Genomic DNA, 22958 nt, shown 5'->3' with positions numbered 1-22958 from the left:
CGCCACCGACCGCACGCAACTGTGGCAGCACCAGCCACGTACGTACGACGAGCGGGCGGGCGGGCGGCGCGAGCTATACGCGACCCCGTGGCTCGGCTCACCACGTCGCCGTCTCCATATCCTTCGGGATACGAGAGGACGAAAAGTGCGCGTACGTAGTACAGGAGGTAGACGCGGACTGTAGACCGACCGCTCGACCATGTCGTCACCGTCACGGCGTATCCACGGGCCGCGGCGACGTTTCACTCGGCGGATGGAAGCGAGCTCCGCCACGGCGTCGGCCGTCGGTCGCCGACACGACTGGAGGGCGGTGACTTGGCGGCGAGCCCGCCTAGAAGAGACGAATTTCCGCCGGGGCCGAGGAGAAACGTCTGCATGCGTCGGCTGAAAGCCGCTCGTCCCGCGCTGGCTCGCCAGGCGCCTGCGCTGCACGGCCACTGCCTCACGCCTGTCGCGCTGGGGAGCGCGAGAGGGAGAGGGGCCTGGCATCCTCGCCATCAGCGCCGCACCGAGCTCTCGCCGAGCTCGTTGTCAGTGCACGTCGTCGCAGTGCAAGAGTTCACGTGCTAGAAACGAATTCAGCATGGATGGATATGTGTGTGTGGATTAGTCGTGTTTTATAAACATTGACTGACAGCCCTGACGGGCAGACAGTTCAGGATGGGTGTACCCTGTGTACGTGCATGAGAGCGTCAGTCGAGAATTCAGACGAGTTTTTTATGCATGCATTTCTTCCAGTGGCAGGATTCTAGCAACAAGTGCTAACGACAGAAGAAGAAGCTGCGTAACGATATAATATAAAAAAATACAGTTTCAAATTTGCAATGGCATATCCTGGCATTAAATTGCAACAAATGCACGACCAAATACTCTATCTTCAAGATATTTCCCTCAAAAAAAATCTTCGAGATAGAAAGTTATGGTGGGCTCCATAGATCTGTACAAACAAGTTATTTGTTTCGAATTAAGCGTCTCCTGTTAATCAAACAAGAAAAAACAATCTAATGATCAAATCTAAATGCTTCCCTGAGCATGAGCAGCTCAGATAAATGCACGATCTTTACACAAGATTACTTCTTCGCCTTTGTGATGGACAGCTCTTCGAGCCAGTTCAGGATCCTAATGCGACGCCCGCCGTGACCACTCTTGGACTTTCCATCCGCTCCGCTTTTCCTCGCCGCCGGAGGCAGCTTGACGGACTCGACGACGTCCGGCGAGCACTTGCATCCGAAGCCGTCACCGAACAGCCCCGCGCCATGTTTCCTGAAGCTCCTCTCAATGGCGCTGGCGGCCTGCTCGAACCTCGCGCTCCTGCCGCTGCCGCCCCTCGACGCGGCCGTGATCTTGGCCCCGTCGGCGCAGCGCGGCGGGTACACGTCCGGGGCGCCGACGACGCCGAGGCGTATGACACCCCACCTGGCGGGCGGCGGTGCCGACCCCGTGCTCCGGCGCGGCCGCGAGCGGAGCTGCGGCGACGGGCTCGGGTGCGCGTAGAACAGGCTGCTCGACAGGGACCTCCGCGGCGGCGCGGCGGCGTGGTCGGAGGAGGCGCTCTTGGACGAGTGGCTGCGGCTGACGCAGCCGCTGCTGCTGCCGCTGGAGCTGGCGCTCCGGCAGTCGGAGCGCGAGCCGAAGCCCGCGGTGGAGGCGACGGACTCGGACCGCGGGAGCAGGGCGACGCTGGGGGCGTCGGTGGACGAGGGGCGGAGCGGGAGGAGCTTGCCGTGGGAGAAGAGCTCGTCGGCCACGCACATGTCGTCGGCCGCGCCCGCGCCGGCCGAGACAAGGCCGCCGGTGGACAGGACGCGGAACTCGAAGTCGTCGGCCGCCTCGGGGGTGGGGCTGTCGGCGGCCTCGCGGGGCTCGTGAGGGGCGTCTGCCATGGTCGGGGTTCTTTGCTTGGTCCAAGGGGAAGAGGTGGGGAAGAAGAAGAGATGGTCGCGGGGTTTTGTTGCGTTCTGGTCTTCTTCTTTTGGCCTGTTCGGTTTTCACTCCGAAGAACGGCAAGAGGAGTAGAGGACGGGAATAGAAACAGAGGATTTTTTTTTTCGGGTCAAAGGAGGGGCTGTGGCTACGGTGCTAGGGCCCTCGGATGTCAGTCTATATGCGCAGTGCTTAGCGCATTGGTCGTCGATGCACAAAACTTGCTGGTCAACGGTGCCAGCCGGCGGAAGGCTTCGGTTACCCCTAATTTTGGAGAAAATTTATGACGCTAGTGCAGGAGCAATTATCCCGATGTTGCCAAAAGAAAGCTCAAATTGGGCTTGACCGCCCTGTTGTTTCGTAGCGCATGCCTCGCGTACACAACAACGGAGTCAAACTACTATGAGAAAATATTTTTAATCTTTGGAAAACACATTCCACTCATTACTTTGCACACATTTTACTATACTATGAAAAAATATTTTTAATCTTTGTAAAACACATTTTAACCTACTATGTCCGTGTGCAAAGCTTATCTTCAAGCATTCATGAATCATGACTTGTCAATGTACCATAAGTAGCCATTTGATTTGTGCGGCCTGATTTGTGATTTACCGCACTAGTAGTGTTACATATCGCCGCTACCTCTGTTTCACAATAGAGTGTATATTATTTTTAAAAAAGTTAAACATCTTATGTTTGATCAAGTTTATAGAATAAACTATCAACATCTAAAATGCTAAAAATGAAATATAAAAGCATAATTCATTATGAATCTAATGATACGAATCTTGTGTTGTGGATGTTGGTCAATTTTTCCTTAAACTTGGTCAAACATAGACATGTTTGACTTCTATTATTAGAAAACAAAGTATCCATTGTAGTATTTTGGAACGAGTGGAATATTATATAACGCCAATCATGTGAGTGGCATCATAAATATATAGTTATGCTAGTTGTGGGTGGTAATTCTCTTTTTGACCGATATTTCAATGACAAATCTATGACTTGATAGGTATTCATTGTTGATCAGTGTACCATAAGTATTTGCTTAATTTCTGCAGCATGAATTGATGGTTAGATATCGGATTAAATAGTTACCTAAAAATATGTTTATATGAGGCAAATTTTACATATCCAGTGGCCTAATATAAATCGGCATGCATAATTACATGATATACTGGATGGGCATTACAAATCGAGATCAATAATAACATAAATACGATTGGACAAATAAATAGATTGTTTCAAACATGTAGTAGTTGTACACATGTAATATACACTAGTGGTTGGGGCCCGCTATTGCGGGCCGCTTGAGAGAAAGTTGTGCACACCTCACCATCATGTCGAATTTTTAAAAAATATATTCTCGCATCACGTGGACATCACAACTATCTTAAAAGGAAAAAAGAAAAAGCCTAGAAAAACTTTTCTAAAAAAAGTCTCCCTATCATTTAGAAAACTCTAAAAAAAACTCTCACAGTGACCAACCAGCATGCGCCACATGGCGTAGCTGGTTGGCCACCATTCCAGCGCACCTTAATGGGTTTAATAATTATAGTCATGGGAGACGATTTTCCCACTTCTCCTGTGCCATGTTCGATGAGCGTTACAATTAAGCAGGTAATTTAGATCAAGATGAATAATATGACACAACGTATATGCAATTATGTGATGCATTTCACAGTGATGAAAGACAATTATCTCCCTTTGATCTTCTCCTCGCAAAAAAAAAATCTCCCTTTGATCTTCTTACGGTGATTGGCATTCTTGATTGGTCAATGCACTTAATGTGGTTGTTTGTTCCCATCGCGTGGCTTACTCGATGCACATTACATATTACCATAAATAACTACTCAAATAGGATTTTATAAATGCCCAACCTGTATATCATTACTGTGCGTAGCTGCTGAGTATAACTTGATGATACCTCGCACCAAGTTTTTTTTGACAAAATGACAGTACGGGGAAAACCCCTACTGTTTTTTCATATATCTATATAAATGGGGGTTTACATAGACATATTGGCTACTTACATCACTCAGCTGTTAGGGAACGCAGTAATTTCAAAAAAAAAATCCTACGCACACGCAAGATCTATCTAGGTGATGTATAGCAACGAGAGGGGAGAGTGTTGTCCACGCACCCTCGTAGACTGAAAGCAGAAGCGTTATGACAACGCGATTGATGTAGTCGTACGTCTTCACGATTTGACCGATCCTAGCACCGAAGGTACGGCACCTTCGCGATCTGCACACGTTCAGCTCGGTGACGTCCCACGAACTCTAGATCCAGCTGAGGTCGAGGGAGAGTTTCATCAGCACGACGGCGTGATGACGGTGATGATGAAGTTACCGACGCAGGGCTTCGCCTAAGCACTACAACGATATGACCGAGGTGGAAATCTGTGGAGGGGGACACCGCACGCGGCTAAACAATCAACTTGTGTGTCTATGGGGTGCCCCCTCCACCGTATATAAAGGGGGGAGGAGGAGAGGGCCGGCCTAGGAGGAGGCGCGCCCAAGGGGGGCAATCCTACTCCAAGTAGGTTTGCCCCCCCCCTTTCCTATTCCTACTAGGAGAAGGAGGAAAAAGGAAGAGAGGAGAAGGAAAGCCCCCCCAACCCTAAACCAATTCGGGTTGGGCCTAGGGGGGGTGCACCCCACCACTTCCCTGCTGCCCTCTTTCTCCACTAGGGCCCATTTAGGCCCATTGACTCCTTGGGGGTTCCGGTAACCCCCCGGTACTCCGGTAAATGCCCGAACCCATCCGGAACCATTCCGATGTCCAAACATAGCCTTCCAATATATCGATCTTTATGTCTCGCCCATTTTGAGACTCCTCGTCATGTCCGTGATCACATCCGGGACGCCAAACTACATTCGGTACATCAAAACACATAAACTCATAATACCGATCGTCATCGAACGTTAAGCGTGAGGACCCTACGGGTTCGAGAACTATGTAGACATGACCGAGACTCACTTCCGGTCAATAAACAATAGCAGAACCTGGATGCTCATATTGGTTCCTACATATTCTACGAAGATCTTTATCGGTCAAACCGCATAACAACATAAGTTATTCCCTTTGTCATCGGTATATTACTCGCCTGAGATTCGATCGTCAGTATCATCATACCTAGTTCAATCTCGTTACCGGCAAGTATATTTACTCATTCCGCAATGCAACATCCCGCAACTAACTCATTAGTCACATTGCTTGCAAGGCTTATAGTGATGTGCATTACCGAGAGGGCCTAGAGAAACCTCTCCGACAATCGGAGTGACAAATCCTAATCTCGATCTATGCCAACTCAACAAACACTATCGGACACACCTGTAGAGCATCTTTATAATCACCCAGTTACGTTGTGACGTTTGATAGCACACAAGGTGTTCATCCGGTATTCGGGAGTTGCATAATCTCATAGTCAGAGGAACATGTATAAGTCATGATGAAAGCAATAGCAATAAAACTAAACGAACAATTATGCTAAGCTAGCGGATGGGTCTTGTCCATCACATGATGTGATCACGTTCATCAAATGACAACACATTTCTATGGTCAGGAAACTTAACCATCTTTGATTAATGAGCTAGTCAAGTAGAGGCATACTAGGGACACTCTGTTTTGTCTATGTATTCACGTGTATACTAAGTTTGCAGTTAATACAATTCTAGCATGAATAATAAACATTTATCATGATATAAGGAAATATAAATAACAACTTTATTATTGCCTCTAGGGCATATTTCCTTCAGTCTCCCACTTGCACTAGAGTCAATAATCTCACATCGCCATGTGATTTAACACCAATAGTTCACATCTCCATGTGATTAATACCCAAAGGGTTTACTAGAGTCAATAATCTAGTTCACATCGCTATGTGATTAGCACCCAAAGAGTGATCATGTTTTGGTTGTGAGAGAAGTTTAGTCAACGGGTCTGCCACATTAAGAGCTGTATATATTTTGCAAATTTTCTATGTCTACAATGCTCTGCACGGAGCTACTCTAGCTAATCGCCCCCACTTTCAATATGTATCTAGATCAAGACTTAGAGTCATCCAGATCGGTGTCAAAGCTTGCATCGTCGTAACTCCTTACGACGAACTCTTTGTCACCTCCATAACCAAGAAACATTTCCTTATTTCACTAAGGATAATTTTGACCGTTGTTCAGTGATCCACTCCTGGATCACAATTGTACCCTCTTGCCAAACTCATGGTGAGGTACACAATAGGTCTGGTACACAACATAGCATACTTTATAGAACCTATGACTGAGGCATAGGGAATGACTTTTTCATTCTCTTTCTATTTTCTGCCGTGGTCGGGTTTTGAGTCTTTACTCAACTTCACACCATGCAACACAGGCAAGAACTCCTTCTTTGACTGTTCCATTTTGAACTACTTCAAAAACTTGTCAAGGTATGTACTCATTAAAAAAATTTATCAAGCGTCTTGTTCTATCTCTATAGATCTTGATGAAGGAAATATGCCCTAGAGGCAATAATAAAGTTATTATTTATTTCCTTATATCATGATAAATGTTTATTATTCATGCTAGAATTGTATTAACCAGAATCATAATACATGTGTGAATACATAGACAAACAGTATGTCACTAGTATGCCTCTACTTGACTAGCTCGTTGAATCAAAGATGGTTAAGTTTCCTAGCCATAGACATGAGTTGTCATTTGATTAACGGGGTCACATCATTAGAGAATGATGTGATTGACTTGACCCATTCCGTTAGCATAGCACTTGATCGTTTAGTTTGTTGCTATTGCTTTCTTCATGACTTATATATGTTCCTATGACTATGAGATTATGCAACTCCCGTTTACCAGAGGAACACTTTGTGTGCTACCAAACATCACAACATAACTGGGTGATTATAAAGGTGCTCTACAGGTGTCTCCGAAGGTACTTGTTGGGTTGGCGTATTTCGAGATTAGGATTTGTCACTCCGATTGTCGGAGAGGTATCTCTGGGCCCACTCGGTAATGCACATCACTATAAGCCTTGCAAGCATTGCAACTAATGAGTTAGTTGTGGGATGATGTGTTACGGAACGAGTGAAGATACTTGCCGGTAACGAGATTGAACTAGGTATTGAGATACCGACGTGAAAGTGCAACTATCCCTAGGTGGTTTTGGTAATTCATAACAACATATAGCTCATTGAGCTAATGCTATTCCAAGATGATTATTTTAGGAAAGCTCAATGATTGGCATGGCATGGATGTGAAAGTGGAACCCTCAAAATGCTAAGGACAAAGTATTGGCTCAAGCTCAAAAGCTCAAGACTCTTCATTTTATATTTTAGTGATCCAAGATCACATTGAGTCTTTAGGAAAAGCCAATACTATCAAGGAGGGATGAGGTGTTGCTTAATGAGCCTCTTGCTTCATGTGCTTAGTGATATGCTCCAAAACCCTCAACTACTTTTCCATATCCACATATGACCTAAACCCTAAGCCAAACTCGGTCCTACCGATTCTTCCTATCCGGCGCCACCGAGTTTCACTTGTCATAAGCCACTGCCAAACCCTAGCAATTCGGTTCTACCGATAGGGATCTCGGTCTCACCGTGATGGGATTGCAAACTCTCTGTTTCCCTTTCGTAACTTTTCGGTCTCACCGAAAGAGCGAATCGGTCCCACCGAGATTGCAATGTAAATTCAGTGTTTCCCCTTTGTAACTTTTCGGTCTCACCGAAAGAGCAAATCGGTCCCACCGAGTTTGCCTGACCAACTCTCTAGTTAGCCAATTACCAAATTCGGTCTCACCGAGTTTGTGTGATCGGTCTCACCGAGATTACGTTATGCCCAAACCCTAACCATATCGGTCCTACCGAGTTGCATGTCAGTCCTACCGAAAATCTCTAACGGTCACTAGGTTTACATTTTCGGTTCGACCGAGTTTGTGATTCGGTTCCACCAAGATTGGAAAACTGTGTGTAACGGTTGGATTTTGTGTGGAGGCTATATATACCCCTCCACTCCCTCTTCATTCGAAGAGAGAGCTATCAGAACGCATACACCATTCCAACTCATATGTTCTGAGAGAGAACCACCTACTCATGTGTTGAGATCAAGATATTCCATTCCTACCATATGAATCTTGATCTCTAGCCTCTCCAAGTTGCTTTCCACTCAAATCTTCTTTCCACCAAATCCAAATCCTATGAGAGAGAGTTGAGTGTTGGGGAGACTATCATTTGAAGCACAAGAGCAAGGAGTTCATTACCTACACACCATTTGTTACTTCTTGGAGAGTGGTGTCTCCTAGATTGGCTAGGTGTCACTTGGGAGCCTCCGACAAGATTGTGGAGTTGAACCAAGGAGTTTGTAAGGGCAAGGAGATCGCCTACTTCGTGAAGATCTACCGCTAGTGAGGCAAGTCCTGTGTGGGCGATGGCCATGGTGGGATAGACAAGGTTGCTTCTTCGTGGTCCCTTTGTGGGTGGTTGCTTCTTCATGGACCCTTCGTGGGTGGAGCCCTGTGTGGACTCGCGCAACCATTACCCTTTGTGGGTGGAGCCCTGTGTGGACTCTCGCAACCGTTACCCTTTGTGGGTTGAAGTCTCCATCAACGTGGATGTAGGATAGCACCACCTATCCGAACCACGGGAAAAACATCCGTGTCTCCAATTGCGTTTGAATTCTCCAAACCCTTCCCTTTACATTCTTGCAAGTTGTATGCTTTACTTTCCGCTGCCAATATACTCTTTGCATGCTTGCTTGAATTATGTGATGATTGCTTGACTTGTCCTAAAATAGCTAAAATCTGCCAAGAACTAAAATTGGGAAAAGGTTAAGTTTTTATTTGGTCAAGTAGTCTAATCACCCCCCTCTAGACATACTTTCGATCCTACACGACGATCGAATCTCGGGCAAGTAACATACCAATGACAAAGAGAACAACGTATGTTGTTATGCGGTTTGACCGATAAAGATCTTCGTAGAATATGTAGGAGCCAATATGAGCATCCAGGTTCCGCTATTGGTTATTGACCGGAGACGTGTCTCGGTCATGTCTACATAGTTCTCGAACCCGTAGGGTCCGCACGTTTAAAGTTCAATGACGGTTATATTATGAGTTTATGTGGTTTGATGTACCGAAGGAGTTCGGAGTCCCGGATGAGATCGGGGACATGACGAGAAGTCTCGAAATGGTCGATACGTAAAGATCGATATATTGGACGACTATATTCGGACATCGGAAAGGTTCCGAGTGATTCAGGTATTTTCGGGAGTACTGGGGAGTTACGAGAATTCGTATTGGGCCTTAATGGGCCATACGGGAAAGGAGAGAAAGGCCTCAAAGGGTGGCCGCACCCCTCCCCATGGGCTGGTCCGAATTGGACTAGGGAAGGGGGGGGCGCCCCCTTCCTTCCTTCTCCTTTTTCCCTTCCCTTTCCTTCCCTCCTACTCCTACTACTTGGAAGGGTTCCTAGTTCTACTAGGAAAGGGGGAATCCTACTCCCGATGGGAGTAGGACTCCCCTAGGGCGCGCCATAGAGAGGGCCGGCCCTCCCCCTCCTCCACTCCTTTATATACGGGGGCAGGGGGCACCCCAAAGAAACAACAATTGATCCCTTGGATCTCTTAGCTGTGTGCGGTGCCCCCCTCCACCATAATCCACCTCGATAATATCGTAGCGGTACTTAGGCGAAGCCCTGCGTCGGTAGAACATCATCATCGTCACCACACCGTTGTGCTGACGAAACTCTCCCTCAACACTCGGCTGGATCGGAGTTCGAGGGACGATATCAGGCTGAACATGTGCAGAACTCGGAGGTGTCGTACATTCGGTACTTGGATCGGTCGGATCGTGAAGACGTACGACTACATCAACCGCATTGTCATAACGCTTCCGCTTTCGGTCTACGAGGGTACGTGGACAACACTCTCCCCTCTCGTTGCTATGCATCACCACGATCTTGCGTGAAGGAAATATGCCCTAGAGGCAATAATAAAGTTATTATTTATTTCCTTATATCATGATAAATGTTTATTATTCATGCTAGAATTGTATTAACCGGAAACATAATACTTGTGTGAATACATAGACAAACAAAGTGTCACTAGTATGCCTCTACTTGACTAGCTCGTTAATCAAAGATGGTTATGTTTCCTAACCATAAACAAAAGAGTTGTTATTTGATTAACGAGATCACATCATTAGGAGAATGATGTGATTGACATGACCCATTCCATTAGCTTAGCACCCGATCGTTTAGTATGTTGCTATTGCTTTCTTCATGACTTATACATGTTCCTATGACTATGAGATTATGCAACTCCCGTTTGCCGGAGGAACACTTTGTGTGCTACCAAACGTCACAACGTAACTGGGTGATTATAAAGGAGCTCTACAGGTGTCTCCAAAGGTACATGTTGGGTTGGCGTATTTCGAGATTAGGATTTGTCACTCCGATTGTCGGAGAGGTATCTCTGGGCCCTCTCGGTAATGCACATCACATAAGCCTTGCACGCATTGCAACTAATGAGTTAGTTGTGAGATGATGTATTACGGAACGAGTAAAGAGACTTTCCGGTAATGAGATTGAACTAGGTATTAAGATACCGACGACCGAATCTCGGGCAAGTAACATACCGACGACAAAGGGAACAACGTATGTTGTTATGCGGTCTGACCGATAAAGATCTTCGTAGAATATGTAGGAGCCAATATGGGCATCCAAGTCCCGCTATTGGTTATTGACCGGAGACGTGTCTCGGTCATGTCTACATTGTTCTCGAACCCGTAGGGTCCGCACGCTTAAGGTTTCGATGACAGTTATATTATGAGTTTATGAGTTTTGATGTACCGAAGGAGTTCGTAGTCCCGGATGTGATCAAGGACATGACGAGGAGTCTCGAAATGGTCAAGACATAAAGATTGATATATTGGAAGCCTATGTTTGGATATCGGAAGTGTTCCGGGTGAAATCGGGATTTTACCGGAGTACCGGGAGGTTACCGGAACCCCCCGGGAGCTAAATGGGCCATGATGGGCCTTAGTGGAAAAGAGAAGAGGCATCCCTACATGGGCCGCGCGCCCCTCCCCTCCCTTGGTCTGAATTGGACAAGGAGAGGGGGCCGGCCCCTCTCTCTCTTTTCCCCCCTCCACAAGTCCTATTCCAACTAGGATTGGGGGGGGGGAATCCTACTCCCAGAGGGAGTAGGACTCTCTTGGCGCGCCCTATGTGGCTGGCCAGCCTCCCCCCTTTGGTCCTTTATATACTGAGGCAGAGGCACCCTAGAGACACACAAGTTGATCCACGTGATCTTTTCCTTAGCCGTGTGCGGCGCCCCCAGCCACCATAGTCCTCGATAATACTGTAGCGGAGTTTAGGCGAAGCCCTGCTGCTGTAGTGCATCAAGATCGTCACCACGCCGTCGTGCTGACGGAACTCTTCCCCGACACTTTGCTGGATCGGAGTCCGGGGATCGTCATCGAGCTGAACGTGTGCTAGAACTCGGAGGTGACGTAGTTTCGGTGCTTGATCGGTCGGATCGTGAAGACGTACGACTACTTCAACCAAACGCTTCCGTTGTCAATCTACTAGGTATGTAGATCACACTCCCCCCTCGTTGCTATGCATCACATGATCTTGCGTGTGCGTAGGAATTTGTTTTGAAATTACTACGTTCCCCAACATTCCGTGTGCGTAGGAAAATTTTGAAATTACTACGTTCCCCAACACTTGATGCTCAATATGTAAGCAGCTTCACCATGGTCTTTCTTTGAAAAATTCCTTTCAAACACTCCTTTATGCTTTCCAGAAAAATTCTACATTATTTCCAATCAACAATATGTCATTCACATATACTTATCACAAATGTTGTAGTGCTCCCACTCACTTTCTTGTAAATACAGGCTTCACCGCAAGTCTATATAAAACTATATGCTTTGATCAACTAATCAAAGCTGATATTCCAACTCCGAGATGTTTGCACCAGTCCATAGATGGATCATTGGAGCTTGCACACTTTGTTAGCACCTTTAGGATTGACAAAACCTTCTGGTTGCATCATATACAACTCTTCTTTAATAAATCCATTAAGGAATATAGTTTTGATACCCATTTGCCAGATTTCGTAAAATGCGGCAGACAGACTTTTAAGCATCGATACAAGTGAGAAATTCTAATCGTAGTCAACACCTTGAACTTGCCAAAACCCTTTTTGCGTCAATTCGAGCTTTGTAGATAGTAACACTACTATCAGCGTCCGTCTTCCTCTTGAAGATCCATTTATTATGAATGGCTCACCGATCATCAGGCAAGTCAATCAAAGTCCATACTTTGTTCTCATACATGGATACCATCTCAGATTTCATGGCCTTAAGTCGTTTCACGGAATCTGGGCTCATCATCGCTTCCTCATAGTTTGTAGGTTCGTCATGGTCTAGTAACATGACTTCTAGAACAGGATTACCGTACCACTCTAGTGCGGAACGTACTCTGGTTGACCTACAAGGTTCGGTAGTAACTTGATCTGAAGTTTCATGATCATGATCATTAACTTCCTCACTAATTGGTGTAGGCATCAGTGGAACTGATTTCTGTGATGAATTACTTTCCAATTCGGGAGAAGGTACAATTACCTCATCAAGTTCTACTTTCCTCCCCCTCACTTCTTTCGATAGAAAACTCTTTCTCTAGACAGGATCCACTCTTAGCAACAAAGATCTTGCCTCCGGATCTGTGATAGAAGGTGTACCCAACAGTTTCTTTTGGGTATCCTATGAAGACACACTTCTCCGATTTGGGTTTGAGCTTATCAGGCTGAAACTTTTTCACATAAGCAGCGCAACCCCAAACTTTAAGAAACGACAACTTAGGTTTCTTGCTAAACCACAATTCATACGGTGTCATCTCAACGGATTTTTAGACGGTGCCCTATTTAACGTGAATGTAGCGGTCTCTAATGCATAACCCCAAAATGATAGTGGTAAATTGGTAAGAGACATCATAGATTGCACCATATTTAATAAAGTACGGTTATGACGTTCGGACACACCATTACGCTGTGGTGTTCCAGGTGGCATGAGTTGCGAAACTATTCAACATTGTTTCAACTGAAGGCCAAACTCGTAATTCAAATATTTCGTCTCCGTGATCAGATCATAGAAACTTTATTTTCTTGTTATGATGATTCTCCACTTCACTCTGAAATTCTTTGAACTTTTCAAACGTTTCAAACTTGTGTTTCATTAAGTAGATATACTCATATCTGCTCAAATCATCCATGAAGGTTAGAAAATAACGATACCCGCCACGAGCCTCAACACTCATCGGACTGCATACATCGGTATGTATTATTTCCAGTAAGTCAGTGGCTCGCTCCATTGTTTCGGAGAATGGAGTCTTAGTCATCTTGCCCATGTGGCATGGTTTGCAAGCATCAAATGATTCACAAACAAGTGATTCCAAAAGTCCATCAGCATGGAGTTTCTTCATGCGCTTTACACCAATATGACCTAAACGACAGTGCCACATATAAGTTGCATTATCATTAGTAACTTTGCATCTTTCGGCTTCAATATTATGAATATGTGTATCACTACGATCGAGATTCAATAAACCATTTATATTGAGTGTATGACCATAGAAGGTTTTATTCATGTAAATAGAACAACAATTATTCTTTGACTTAAATGAATAACCGTATTGCAATAAACATGATCCAATCATATTTATGCTCAACGCAAACACCAAATAACATTTATTTTAGGTTCAACACTAATCCCGAAGGTAAAGGGAGTGTGCGATGGTGATCTTATCAACCTTGAAATCACTTCCAACACACATCGTCACCTTGCCCATAACTAGTCTCTGCTCATTTTGTAACTCCTATTTCGAGTTACTAATCTTAGAAACTAAACCGGTATCAAATACCCTGAGGTTACTATGAACACTAGTAAAGTACACATCAATAACATGTATATCAAATATACTTTTGTTCACTTTGCCATCCTTCTTATCCGCCAAGTATTTGGGGTAGTTCTGCTTCCAGTGACCATTCCCTTTGCAGTAGAAGCATTCAGTTTCAGGCTTAGGTCCAACTTTGGGCTTCTTCACGGGAGTGGCAACTTGCTTGCGATTCTTCTTGAAGTTCCCTTTCTTTCCCTTGCCCTTTTACTTGAAACTAGTGGTCTTGTAAACCATCAACACTTGATGCTTTTTCTTGATTTCTACCTTCGCCAATTTCTGCATCGCGAAGAGCTTGGGAATCGTTTCTGTTATCCCATGCATATTATAGTTCATCAGGAAGTTCTAGTAACTTGGTGATAGTGACTAGAGAACTTTGTCAATCACTATCTTATCTGGAAGATTAACTCCCACTTGATTCAAGTAATTGTAGTACTCAGACATTCTGAGCACATGCTCACTAGCTGAGCTATTCTCCTCCATCTTGTAGGAAAAGTACTGTCAGAGGTCTCATACCTCTCGACACGGGCATGAGTCTAAAATACTAATTTCAACTCTTGGAACATCTTATATGCTCTGTGGTGTTCAAAACATTTTTGAAGTCCCGGTTCTAAGCCGTAAAGCATGGCGCACTCAACTATCAAGTAGTCATCATATCGAGCTTGCCAAATGTTCATAACGTCTGCCTCTGCTCCTGCAATAGGTCCGTCACCTAGCGGTGCATCAAGGACATAATTCTTCTGTGCAGCAATGAGGATAATCCTCAAATCACGGAGCTAGTCCGCATCATTGCTACTAACATCTTTCAACATGGTTTTCTCTAGGAACATATCATAAATAAAATGGGGAAGCTATACGCGAGCAATTGACCTACAACATAGATATGCAAATACTATCAGGACTAAGTTCATGATAAATTTAAGTTCAATTAATCATATTACTTAAGAACTCCCACTTAGATAGACATCCCTCTAGTCATCTAAATGATCATGTGATCCATATCAACTAAAAAATGTCCGATCATCACGTGAGATGGAGTAGCTTTCAATGGTGAACATCACTATGTTGATTATATCTACTATATGATTCACGCTCGACCTTTCGGTCTCAGTGTTCCGAGGCCAAATCTGTATATGCTAGGCTCATCAAGTTTAACCTGAGTATTTTGTGTGTGCAAAACTGGCTTGCACCCGTTGTATGTGAACGTAGAGCTTATCACATCCGATCATCACGTGGTGTCTTGGCACGATGAACTGTCGCAACAGTGCATACTCAGGGAGCACAGTTATACCTTGAAATTTAGTGAGAGATCATCTTATAATGCTACCGCCGTACTAAGCAAAATAAGATGCATAAAGGATAAACATCACATGCAATCAATATAAGTGATATGATATGGCCATCATCATCTTGTGCCTTTGATCTCCATCTCCAAAGCACCGTCATGATCACCATCATCACCTGCTTGACACCTTGATCTCCATCGTAGCATCGTTGTTGTCTCGCCAACTATTGCTTCTACGACTATCGCTACCGCTTAGTGATAAAGTAAAGCAATTACACGGCGATTGCATTTCATACAATAATGCGACAACCATATGGCTCCTGCCAGTTGCCGAGAACTATGTTACAAAACATGATCATCTCATACAACAATTTATATAATCAAGTCTTGACCATATCACATCACAACATGCCCTGCAAAAACAAGTTAGACGTCCTCTACTTTGTTGTTGCAAGTTTTACGTGGCTGCTACGGGCTTCTAGCAAGAACCGTTCTTACCTACGCATCAAAACCACAACGTGGTATAGTGATTGCTTTTTGAGCTTCAAAAAGAACCATGTTCATTGAATCCGATTCAACTAAAGTTGGAGAAACTGACACCCGCCAGCAACCTGTGTGCAAAGCACGTCGGTAGAACCAGTCTCATGAACGCGGTCATGTAATGTCGGTCCGGGACACTTCATCCAACAATACCGCCGAATCAAGAAACAACTAGTGACGGCAAGTAATATGTATATACCCACGCCCCAACTCCTTTGTGTTCTACTCGTGCATATAACATCTATGCATAGACCTGGCTCTGATGCCACTGTTGGGGAACGCGGTAATTTCAAAAAAATTCCTATGCACACGCAAGATCTCTCTAGGTGATGTATAGCAACGAGAGGGGAGAGTGTTGTCCACGTACCCTCGTAGACTGAAAGCGGAAGCGTTATGACAACGCGGTTGATGTAGTCATACGTCTTCATGATCCGATCGATCCTAGCACCGAAGGTACGACACCTCCACGATCTGCACACGTTTAGCTCGGTGACGTCCCACGAACTCTAGATCCAGCTGAGGTCAAGGGAGAGTTTCATCAGCACAACGACGTGATGACGATGATGATGAAGTTACTGACGCAGGGCTTCGCCTAAGCACTACAACGATATGACCGAGGTGGAAATCTGTGGAGGGGGCACCGCACACGGCTAAACAATCAACTTGCGTGTCTAAGGGTGCCCCCTCCCCTGTATATAAAGGGGGAGGAGGAGAGTGTCGACCTAGGAGGAGGCGCGCCCAAGGGGGGGCAATCCTACTCCAAGTAGGTTTGCCCCCCCCTTTCCTATTCCTACTAGGAGAAGGAGGAAAGAGGAAGAGAGGAGAAGGAAAGGGGGGCCGGCACCCCAAACCCTAAACCAATTCGGTTTGGGCCTTGGGGGGCCCCACCACTTGTCTGCTGATACGTCTCCAACATATCTATAATTTATGAAGTATTGATGCTATTATATTATCTGTTTTTGGATGTTTATGGGCTTTACTAAACACTTTTACATTATTTTTGGGACTAACCTATTAACCGGAGGCCCAGCCCAAATTGCTGTTTTCTTGCCTATTTCAGTGTTTCAAAGAAAAGGAATATCAAACAGAGTCCAAACGGAATGAAACCTTCGGGAGAGTTATTTTTGGAACGGAAGCAATCCAGGAGACTTGGAGTAGACGTTAGGGAAGCTTCGAGGAAGCCATGAGACAAGTAGGCGCACCCTACGCCCTGGGCGCGCCCCCACCCTCGTGGGCCCCTCGTGGCTCCCCTGACCGACTTCTTTCGCCTATATATGTCCATATACCCTAAAAACGTCGGGGAGCAGAATAGATCGGGAGTTTCGCCGCCAGAAGCCTCCATAGCCACCGATAACCAATCTAGATCCGTTCTGGCACCCTGCCGGAGGGGGGAATCCCTCTCCGGTGGCCATCTTCATCATCCCGGCGCTCTCCATGACGAGAAGGGAGTAGTTCACCCTCGGGGCTGAGGGCATGTACCAGTAGCTATGTGTTTGATCTCTCTCTCTCTCTCTCTCTCTCTCTCTCTCTCTCGTGTTCTTGAGTCGGCATGATCTTGATGTATCACGAGCTTTGCTATTATATTTGGATCTTATGATGTTTCTCCCCCTCTACTCTCTTGTGATGAATTGAGTTTTCCCTTTGAAGTTATCTTATCGGATTGAGTCTTTAAGGATTTGAGAACACTTGATGTATGTCTTGCACGTGCTTATCTGTGGTGACAATGGGGTATCATGTGATCCACTTGATGTATGGTTTGGTGATCAACTTGCGAGTTCCGTGACCTCGTGAACTTATGCATAGGGGTTGGCACACGTTTTCGTCTTAACTCTCCGATAGAAACTTTGGGGCACTCTTTGAAGTTATTTGTGTTGGTTGAATAGATGAATCTGAGACTGTGTGATGCATATCATATAATCATACCCACGGATACTTGAGGTGACATTGGAGTATCTAGGTGACATTAGGGTTTTGGTTGATTTGTGTCTTAAGGTGTTATTCTAGTACGAACTCTTGAATAGATCGATCAGAAAGAATAACTTTGAGGTGGTTTCGTACCCTACAATAATCTCTTCGTTTGTTCTCCGCTATTAGTGACTTCGGAGTGACTCTTTGTTGCATGTTGAGGGATAGTTATATGATCCAATTATGTTATTATTGTTGAGAGAACTTGCACTAGTGAAAGTATGAACCCTAGTCCATGTTTCTAGCATTGCAATACCGTTTGTGCTCACTTTTATCATTAGTTACCTTGCTGTTTTTATATTTTCAGATTACAAAAACCATTATCTACTATCCATATTGCACTTGTATCACCATCTCTTCGCCGAACTAGTGCACCTATACAATTTACCATTGTATTGGGTGTGTTGGGGACACAAGAGACTCTTTGTTATTTGGTTGCAGGGTTGTTTGAGAGAGACCATCTTCATCCTACGCCTCCCACGGATTGATAAACCTTAGGTGATCCACTTGAGGGAAATTTGCTACTGTCCTACAAACCTCTGCACTTGGAGGCCCAACAACGTCTACAAGAAGAAGGTTGTGTAGTAGACATCACCTGCCGCCCTCTTTCTCCACTAGGGCCCATTAAGGCCCATTGACTCCCCGGGGGGTTCCGGTAACCCCCCGGTACTCCAGTAAATGCCCGAACTCATCCGGAACCATTCTGATGTCCAAACATAGCCTTCCAATATATCGATCTTTATGTCTCGACCATTTAGAAACTCCTCATCATGTCCGTGATCACATCCAGGACTCCGAACTACCTTCAGTACATCAAAACACATAAACTCATAATACCGATCGTCATCGAACGTTAAGCGTGCGGACCCTACTGGTTCGAGAACTATGTAGACATGACCGAGACTCACTTCCGGTCAATAACCAATAGCGGAACCTGGATGCTCATATTGGTTCCTACATATTCTACGAAGATCTTTATCGGTCAAACCACATAACAACATACATTGTTCCCTTTGTCAACAGTATGTTACTTGCCCGAGATTCGATCGCTGGTATCATCATACCTGGTTCAATCTCGTTACCGGCAAGTCTCTTTACTCGTTCCATAATGCAACATCCCGCAAGTAACTCATTAGTCACATTGCTTGCAAGGCTTATAGTGATGTGCATTATCGAGAGGGCCCAGAGATACCTCTCCGACAATCGGAGTGACAAATCCTAATCTCGATCTATGCCAACTCAACAAACACCATCGGAGACACCTGTAGAGCATCTTTATAATCACCCTGTTACGTTGTGACGTTTGATAGCACACAAGGTGTTCCTCCGGTATTCGGGAGTTGCATAATCTCATAGTCAGAGGAACATGTATAAGTCATGATGAAAGCAATAGCAATAAAACTAAACGATTATTTATGCTAAGCTAGCGGATGGGTCTTGTCCATCACATCATTCTCTAATGATATGATCCCGTTCATCAAATGACAACACATGTCTATGGTCAGGAAACTTAACCATCTTTGATTAACGAGCTAGTAAAGTAGAGGCATACTAGGGACACTCTGTTTTGTCTATGTATTCACACATGTACTAAGTTTCCGGTTAATACAATTCTAGCATGAATAATAAACATTTATCATGATATAAGGAAATATAAATAACAACTTTATTATTGCCTCTAGGGCATATTTCCTTCATCAGCAATCCACACCCATGGTGTGGATGCACCACCAAACCAAAATAACGGAGGAGGCTATACAACAGAGGTACGAAAGTTGATCAGAGCAGCTCTATGTGCTGCCTTGAACCTATGCTGGAGTAAAGACAAATCTTCTTTGAATCGTTTGAGCCAAGAGTCAACACTGGGAGGCAGTCCTCTGAAGTGCTTGTTATTTCTCTCCTTCCATATACTCCATGCCGCGGTCAAGAATGTTTCATAGAAGAATGGGTTTGGCCACGTATCTTTTGTGGTTTGAAGAAGATCGAGGCGGTAAAGAAATGCTGGCCAAGCCATGTGTAATCTAGCCTAGCAGCTCTGACTAAAATAGCAGGAGAAGATCATGTGGTCGACTGTCTCCTCAATGTGCTGGTTGCAGAGGATGCAGTTGAAATTGTTGCCAATATTATAGTGTCTCCTCTTCAACATGTTGCGTGTGTTGAGTCTGTCATGACACAAGAGCCAACCAAATAATTTGATTTTCATAGTGCACTTAGATTTCCAAAGTTGACTGAATGCCTGATGCATCTCCCCATCCCTAAAATAGTTGTTGTAGTAGTCCCTTGGTTTGTAGAGCATGGAGCCCAGGAGTAGTGCCACACATCATGTAGTGATGTTGATGGAGAGATCCACATTGGTTGTGATTGGATATCATGGATCTCAACAACAGCCTAGGGTGAGACAGGGAGGTGAAAGGTTGCATGCATGTCCGTAGTGGCCATTGCCTCAGCAACCGACAGATCCTCTTGCATGGCAAATGAGAAGGCACGAGGGTGTGAGATTTGTAGAACCTCCTCTCTCCAGAGATCTTTCCAAAAGAGGGTCGACGTGCCATCAACCAGCTAAACTCGAGAAATTCCTCGATAGATGGGGGTCAGTTTAAGAATGTCTTTCCACCAGAACAAGCCAATGGGGTCCACAACGTGTGCAATTTTGCCAGCAGAATGATTTTCCTAGATAAGGTTGACCCAAGGCACATATTGTCTGTTAAAGAATCTGTGGAGGAATTTTAGTAACAGGGCCTCATTGTGAATTTTCAAATTGATCACCCCTAAACCTCCTTTTTCTTGGGTTGGCAGATCAAATCCCAGGCAGCCAAAGAGTTACATTTATCACCCTGTTCGGTTTTCTTGGTCCAGAGGCACCTGCGCCTGATCTTATCAAGGATCTCAACGAGCTTGGGAGGGAATTTGAGAGTGCACATGGGAAACACCAGAAGAGACGTGACCGAGGCATTCAACCAAGAGAGCTTCCCCCCGTACGACATCATCGCAATGGTGGGTGTCAGTTGTCTTTCCAATCTGCAGACCAAAGGCATAAATTCTTGGATCGTAGGTCGGATGGTGCCCAGAGGGAGGCCAAGGTAAGTGAACGACATCGAGCCAACCGCACACCCAAAGACTCTAGCAAGATTGATCGTGGAAGAAGCGTCAAGATTGATCGGGATCATCGTGGATTTGTGAAAATTAATCTTGAGGCCAATGGAGGAGGCATAGTCAGACAGAATCTATTTAACAAGGGTGGGCTTGTCGAGCGCATGCAGGGAGGACAATGAGCGTGTCATCAGCGTATTGAAGGACCGGATAATCATTCTATCCAATGCACGGAAACGGTAAGTCAAGCCTGCCCTGTTGGAAAGCATCATTAATTGTTGCCTGAAGTAACTCATCTGCAAGAGAATTGTCGGCTGGGCACGCCATTAAGGAGGACTGATGATCGGCCAGAAGAGAAGAGGCAGTTAATCCAGGAAATCCATTGATCATTGAAGCCCATATGATGCATTATATTAATCATAGGTTCATGCGCAACTCTATCGAAAGCTTTGGCAAAGTCAAGCTTGAGAAGAATGATCTCCCGACCAGAAGCATGGCATTGATGAATGTAGTGGTAGGCCCATGCAAGGCAATCTTGGATGGTTCTTCCTTTAAGGAAGCCATATTGGTTGTGGTGCATGATACGTCTCCGTCGTATCTATAATTTTTGATTGTTCCATGCCAATATTATTCAACTTTCATATACTTTTTGGCAACTTTTTATATTATTTTTGGGACTAACATATTGATCCAGTGCCTAGTGCCAGTTCCTGTCTGTTGCATGTTTTTGGTTTTGCAGAATATCCATAACAAACGGAGTACAAACGGGATAAAAACGGACGGAGCTTATTTTTGGAAATATGGAAAATTCGGAAGGAAAATCAACGCGAACCAGTGCCCGAGGTGGTCACGAGACAGGGGGCGCCCCCCTAGGGCGCGCCCCTACCCTCGTGAGCCCACCATAAGGCGGTTGGCGCTCTTCTTTTGCCGAAATAAAGCTAATATTCGGAAAAAAATCACGGCGAAGGTTTCAGGCCAATCGGAGTTACAGATCTCCATATATACGCAAAACGGTGAAACAGAGTCAGACCAGAACGCAGAAACAGAGAGAGACAAAGAGACAGATCCAATCTCGGAGGGGCTCTCGCCCCTCCCGTGCCATGGAGGACATGGACCAGAGGGGAAACCCTTCTCCCATCTAGGGAGGAGATCAAGGAAGAAGAAGGAGGAGGGGGCTCTCTCCCCCTCGCTTCCGGTGGCACCGGAGTGCCACCGGGGGCCATCATCATCACCGCGATCTACACCAACACCTCCGCCATCTTCACCAACATCTCCATCACCTTCCCCCCTCTATCTACAGTGGTCCACTCTCCCTCAACCCGTTGTACCCTCTACTTGAACATGGTGCTTTATGCTTCATATTATTATCCAATGATGTGTTGCCATCCTATGATGTCTGAGTAGATTTTCATTGTCCTATCGGTGGTTGATGAATTTCTATGATTGATTTAATTTTCTTGTGGTTATGTTGATGTCCTTTGGTGCCCATCATATGATTGCGCGCGTGGATCACACCCTAGGGTTAGTTTGTATGTTGATAGGACTGTATTAGAGGGCAAGAGTGACAGAAGCTTCAACCTAGCATAGAAATTGATGCATACGTGATTGAAGGGGGGCCAATATATCTTAATGCTATGGTTGGGATTTACCTTAATGAACATTAGTAGTTGAGGATGCTTGCTAATAGTTCCAATCATAAGTGCATAGAATTCCAAGTAAGGGATGACATGCTAGCAGTGGCCTCTCCCACATAATACTTGCTATTGGTCTAGTAAAGTAGTCAATTGCTTAAGGGAAAATTTCACAACTCCTACCACCACTTTTCCACACTCGCTATATTTACTTTAGTTGCTTCTTTACCTTAATAGCCCCTAGTTTTATTTTCATGCTCTTTACTTTCTTGCAAACCTATCCAACAACGCCTACAAAGTAATTCTAGTTTCATACTTGTTCTAGGTAAAGCGAACGTCAAGCGTGCGTAGAGTTGTATCGGTGGTCGATAGAACTTGAGGGAATATTTGTTCTACCATTAGCTCCTCGTTGGGTTCGACACTCTTACTTATCGAAAACTGTTGTGATCCCCTATACTTGTGGGTTATCAAGACCTTTTTCTGGTGCCGTTGCCGGGGAGCAATAGCGTGGGGTGAATATTCTCGTGTGTGCTTGTTTGCTTTATCCCTAAGTAATTTTTATTTGCTGTTC

The 22958-nt window shown here is 45.1% G+C and overlaps 1 protein-coding gene across 1 annotated transcript; it reads right to left on the bottom strand.

Moving 5' to 3' along the window:
- Positions 1-811: 811 nt before the first annotated feature.
- On the bottom strand, positions 812-2126 carry LOC125541292. The gene has a single exon (XM_048704740.1). It carries the CDS (start codon positions 1881-1883, stop codon positions 1071-1073), a length of 813 nt encoding a protein of 270 aa, XP_048560697.1. The 5' UTR covers positions 1884-2126; the 3' UTR covers positions 812-1070.
- Positions 2127-22958: the final 20832 nt, after the last annotated feature.

This window comes from Triticum urartu, chromosome 2 (assembly GCF_003073215.2).
Source record: "Triticum urartu cultivar G1812 chromosome 2, Tu2.1, whole genome shotgun sequence".
Classification (NCBI taxonomy): Eukaryota; Viridiplantae; Streptophyta; class Magnoliopsida; order Poales; family Poaceae; genus Triticum; species Triticum urartu.
Note: the sequence above shows the minus strand (reverse complement) of the source record. Positions and strands in the feature narration are given on the sequence as shown.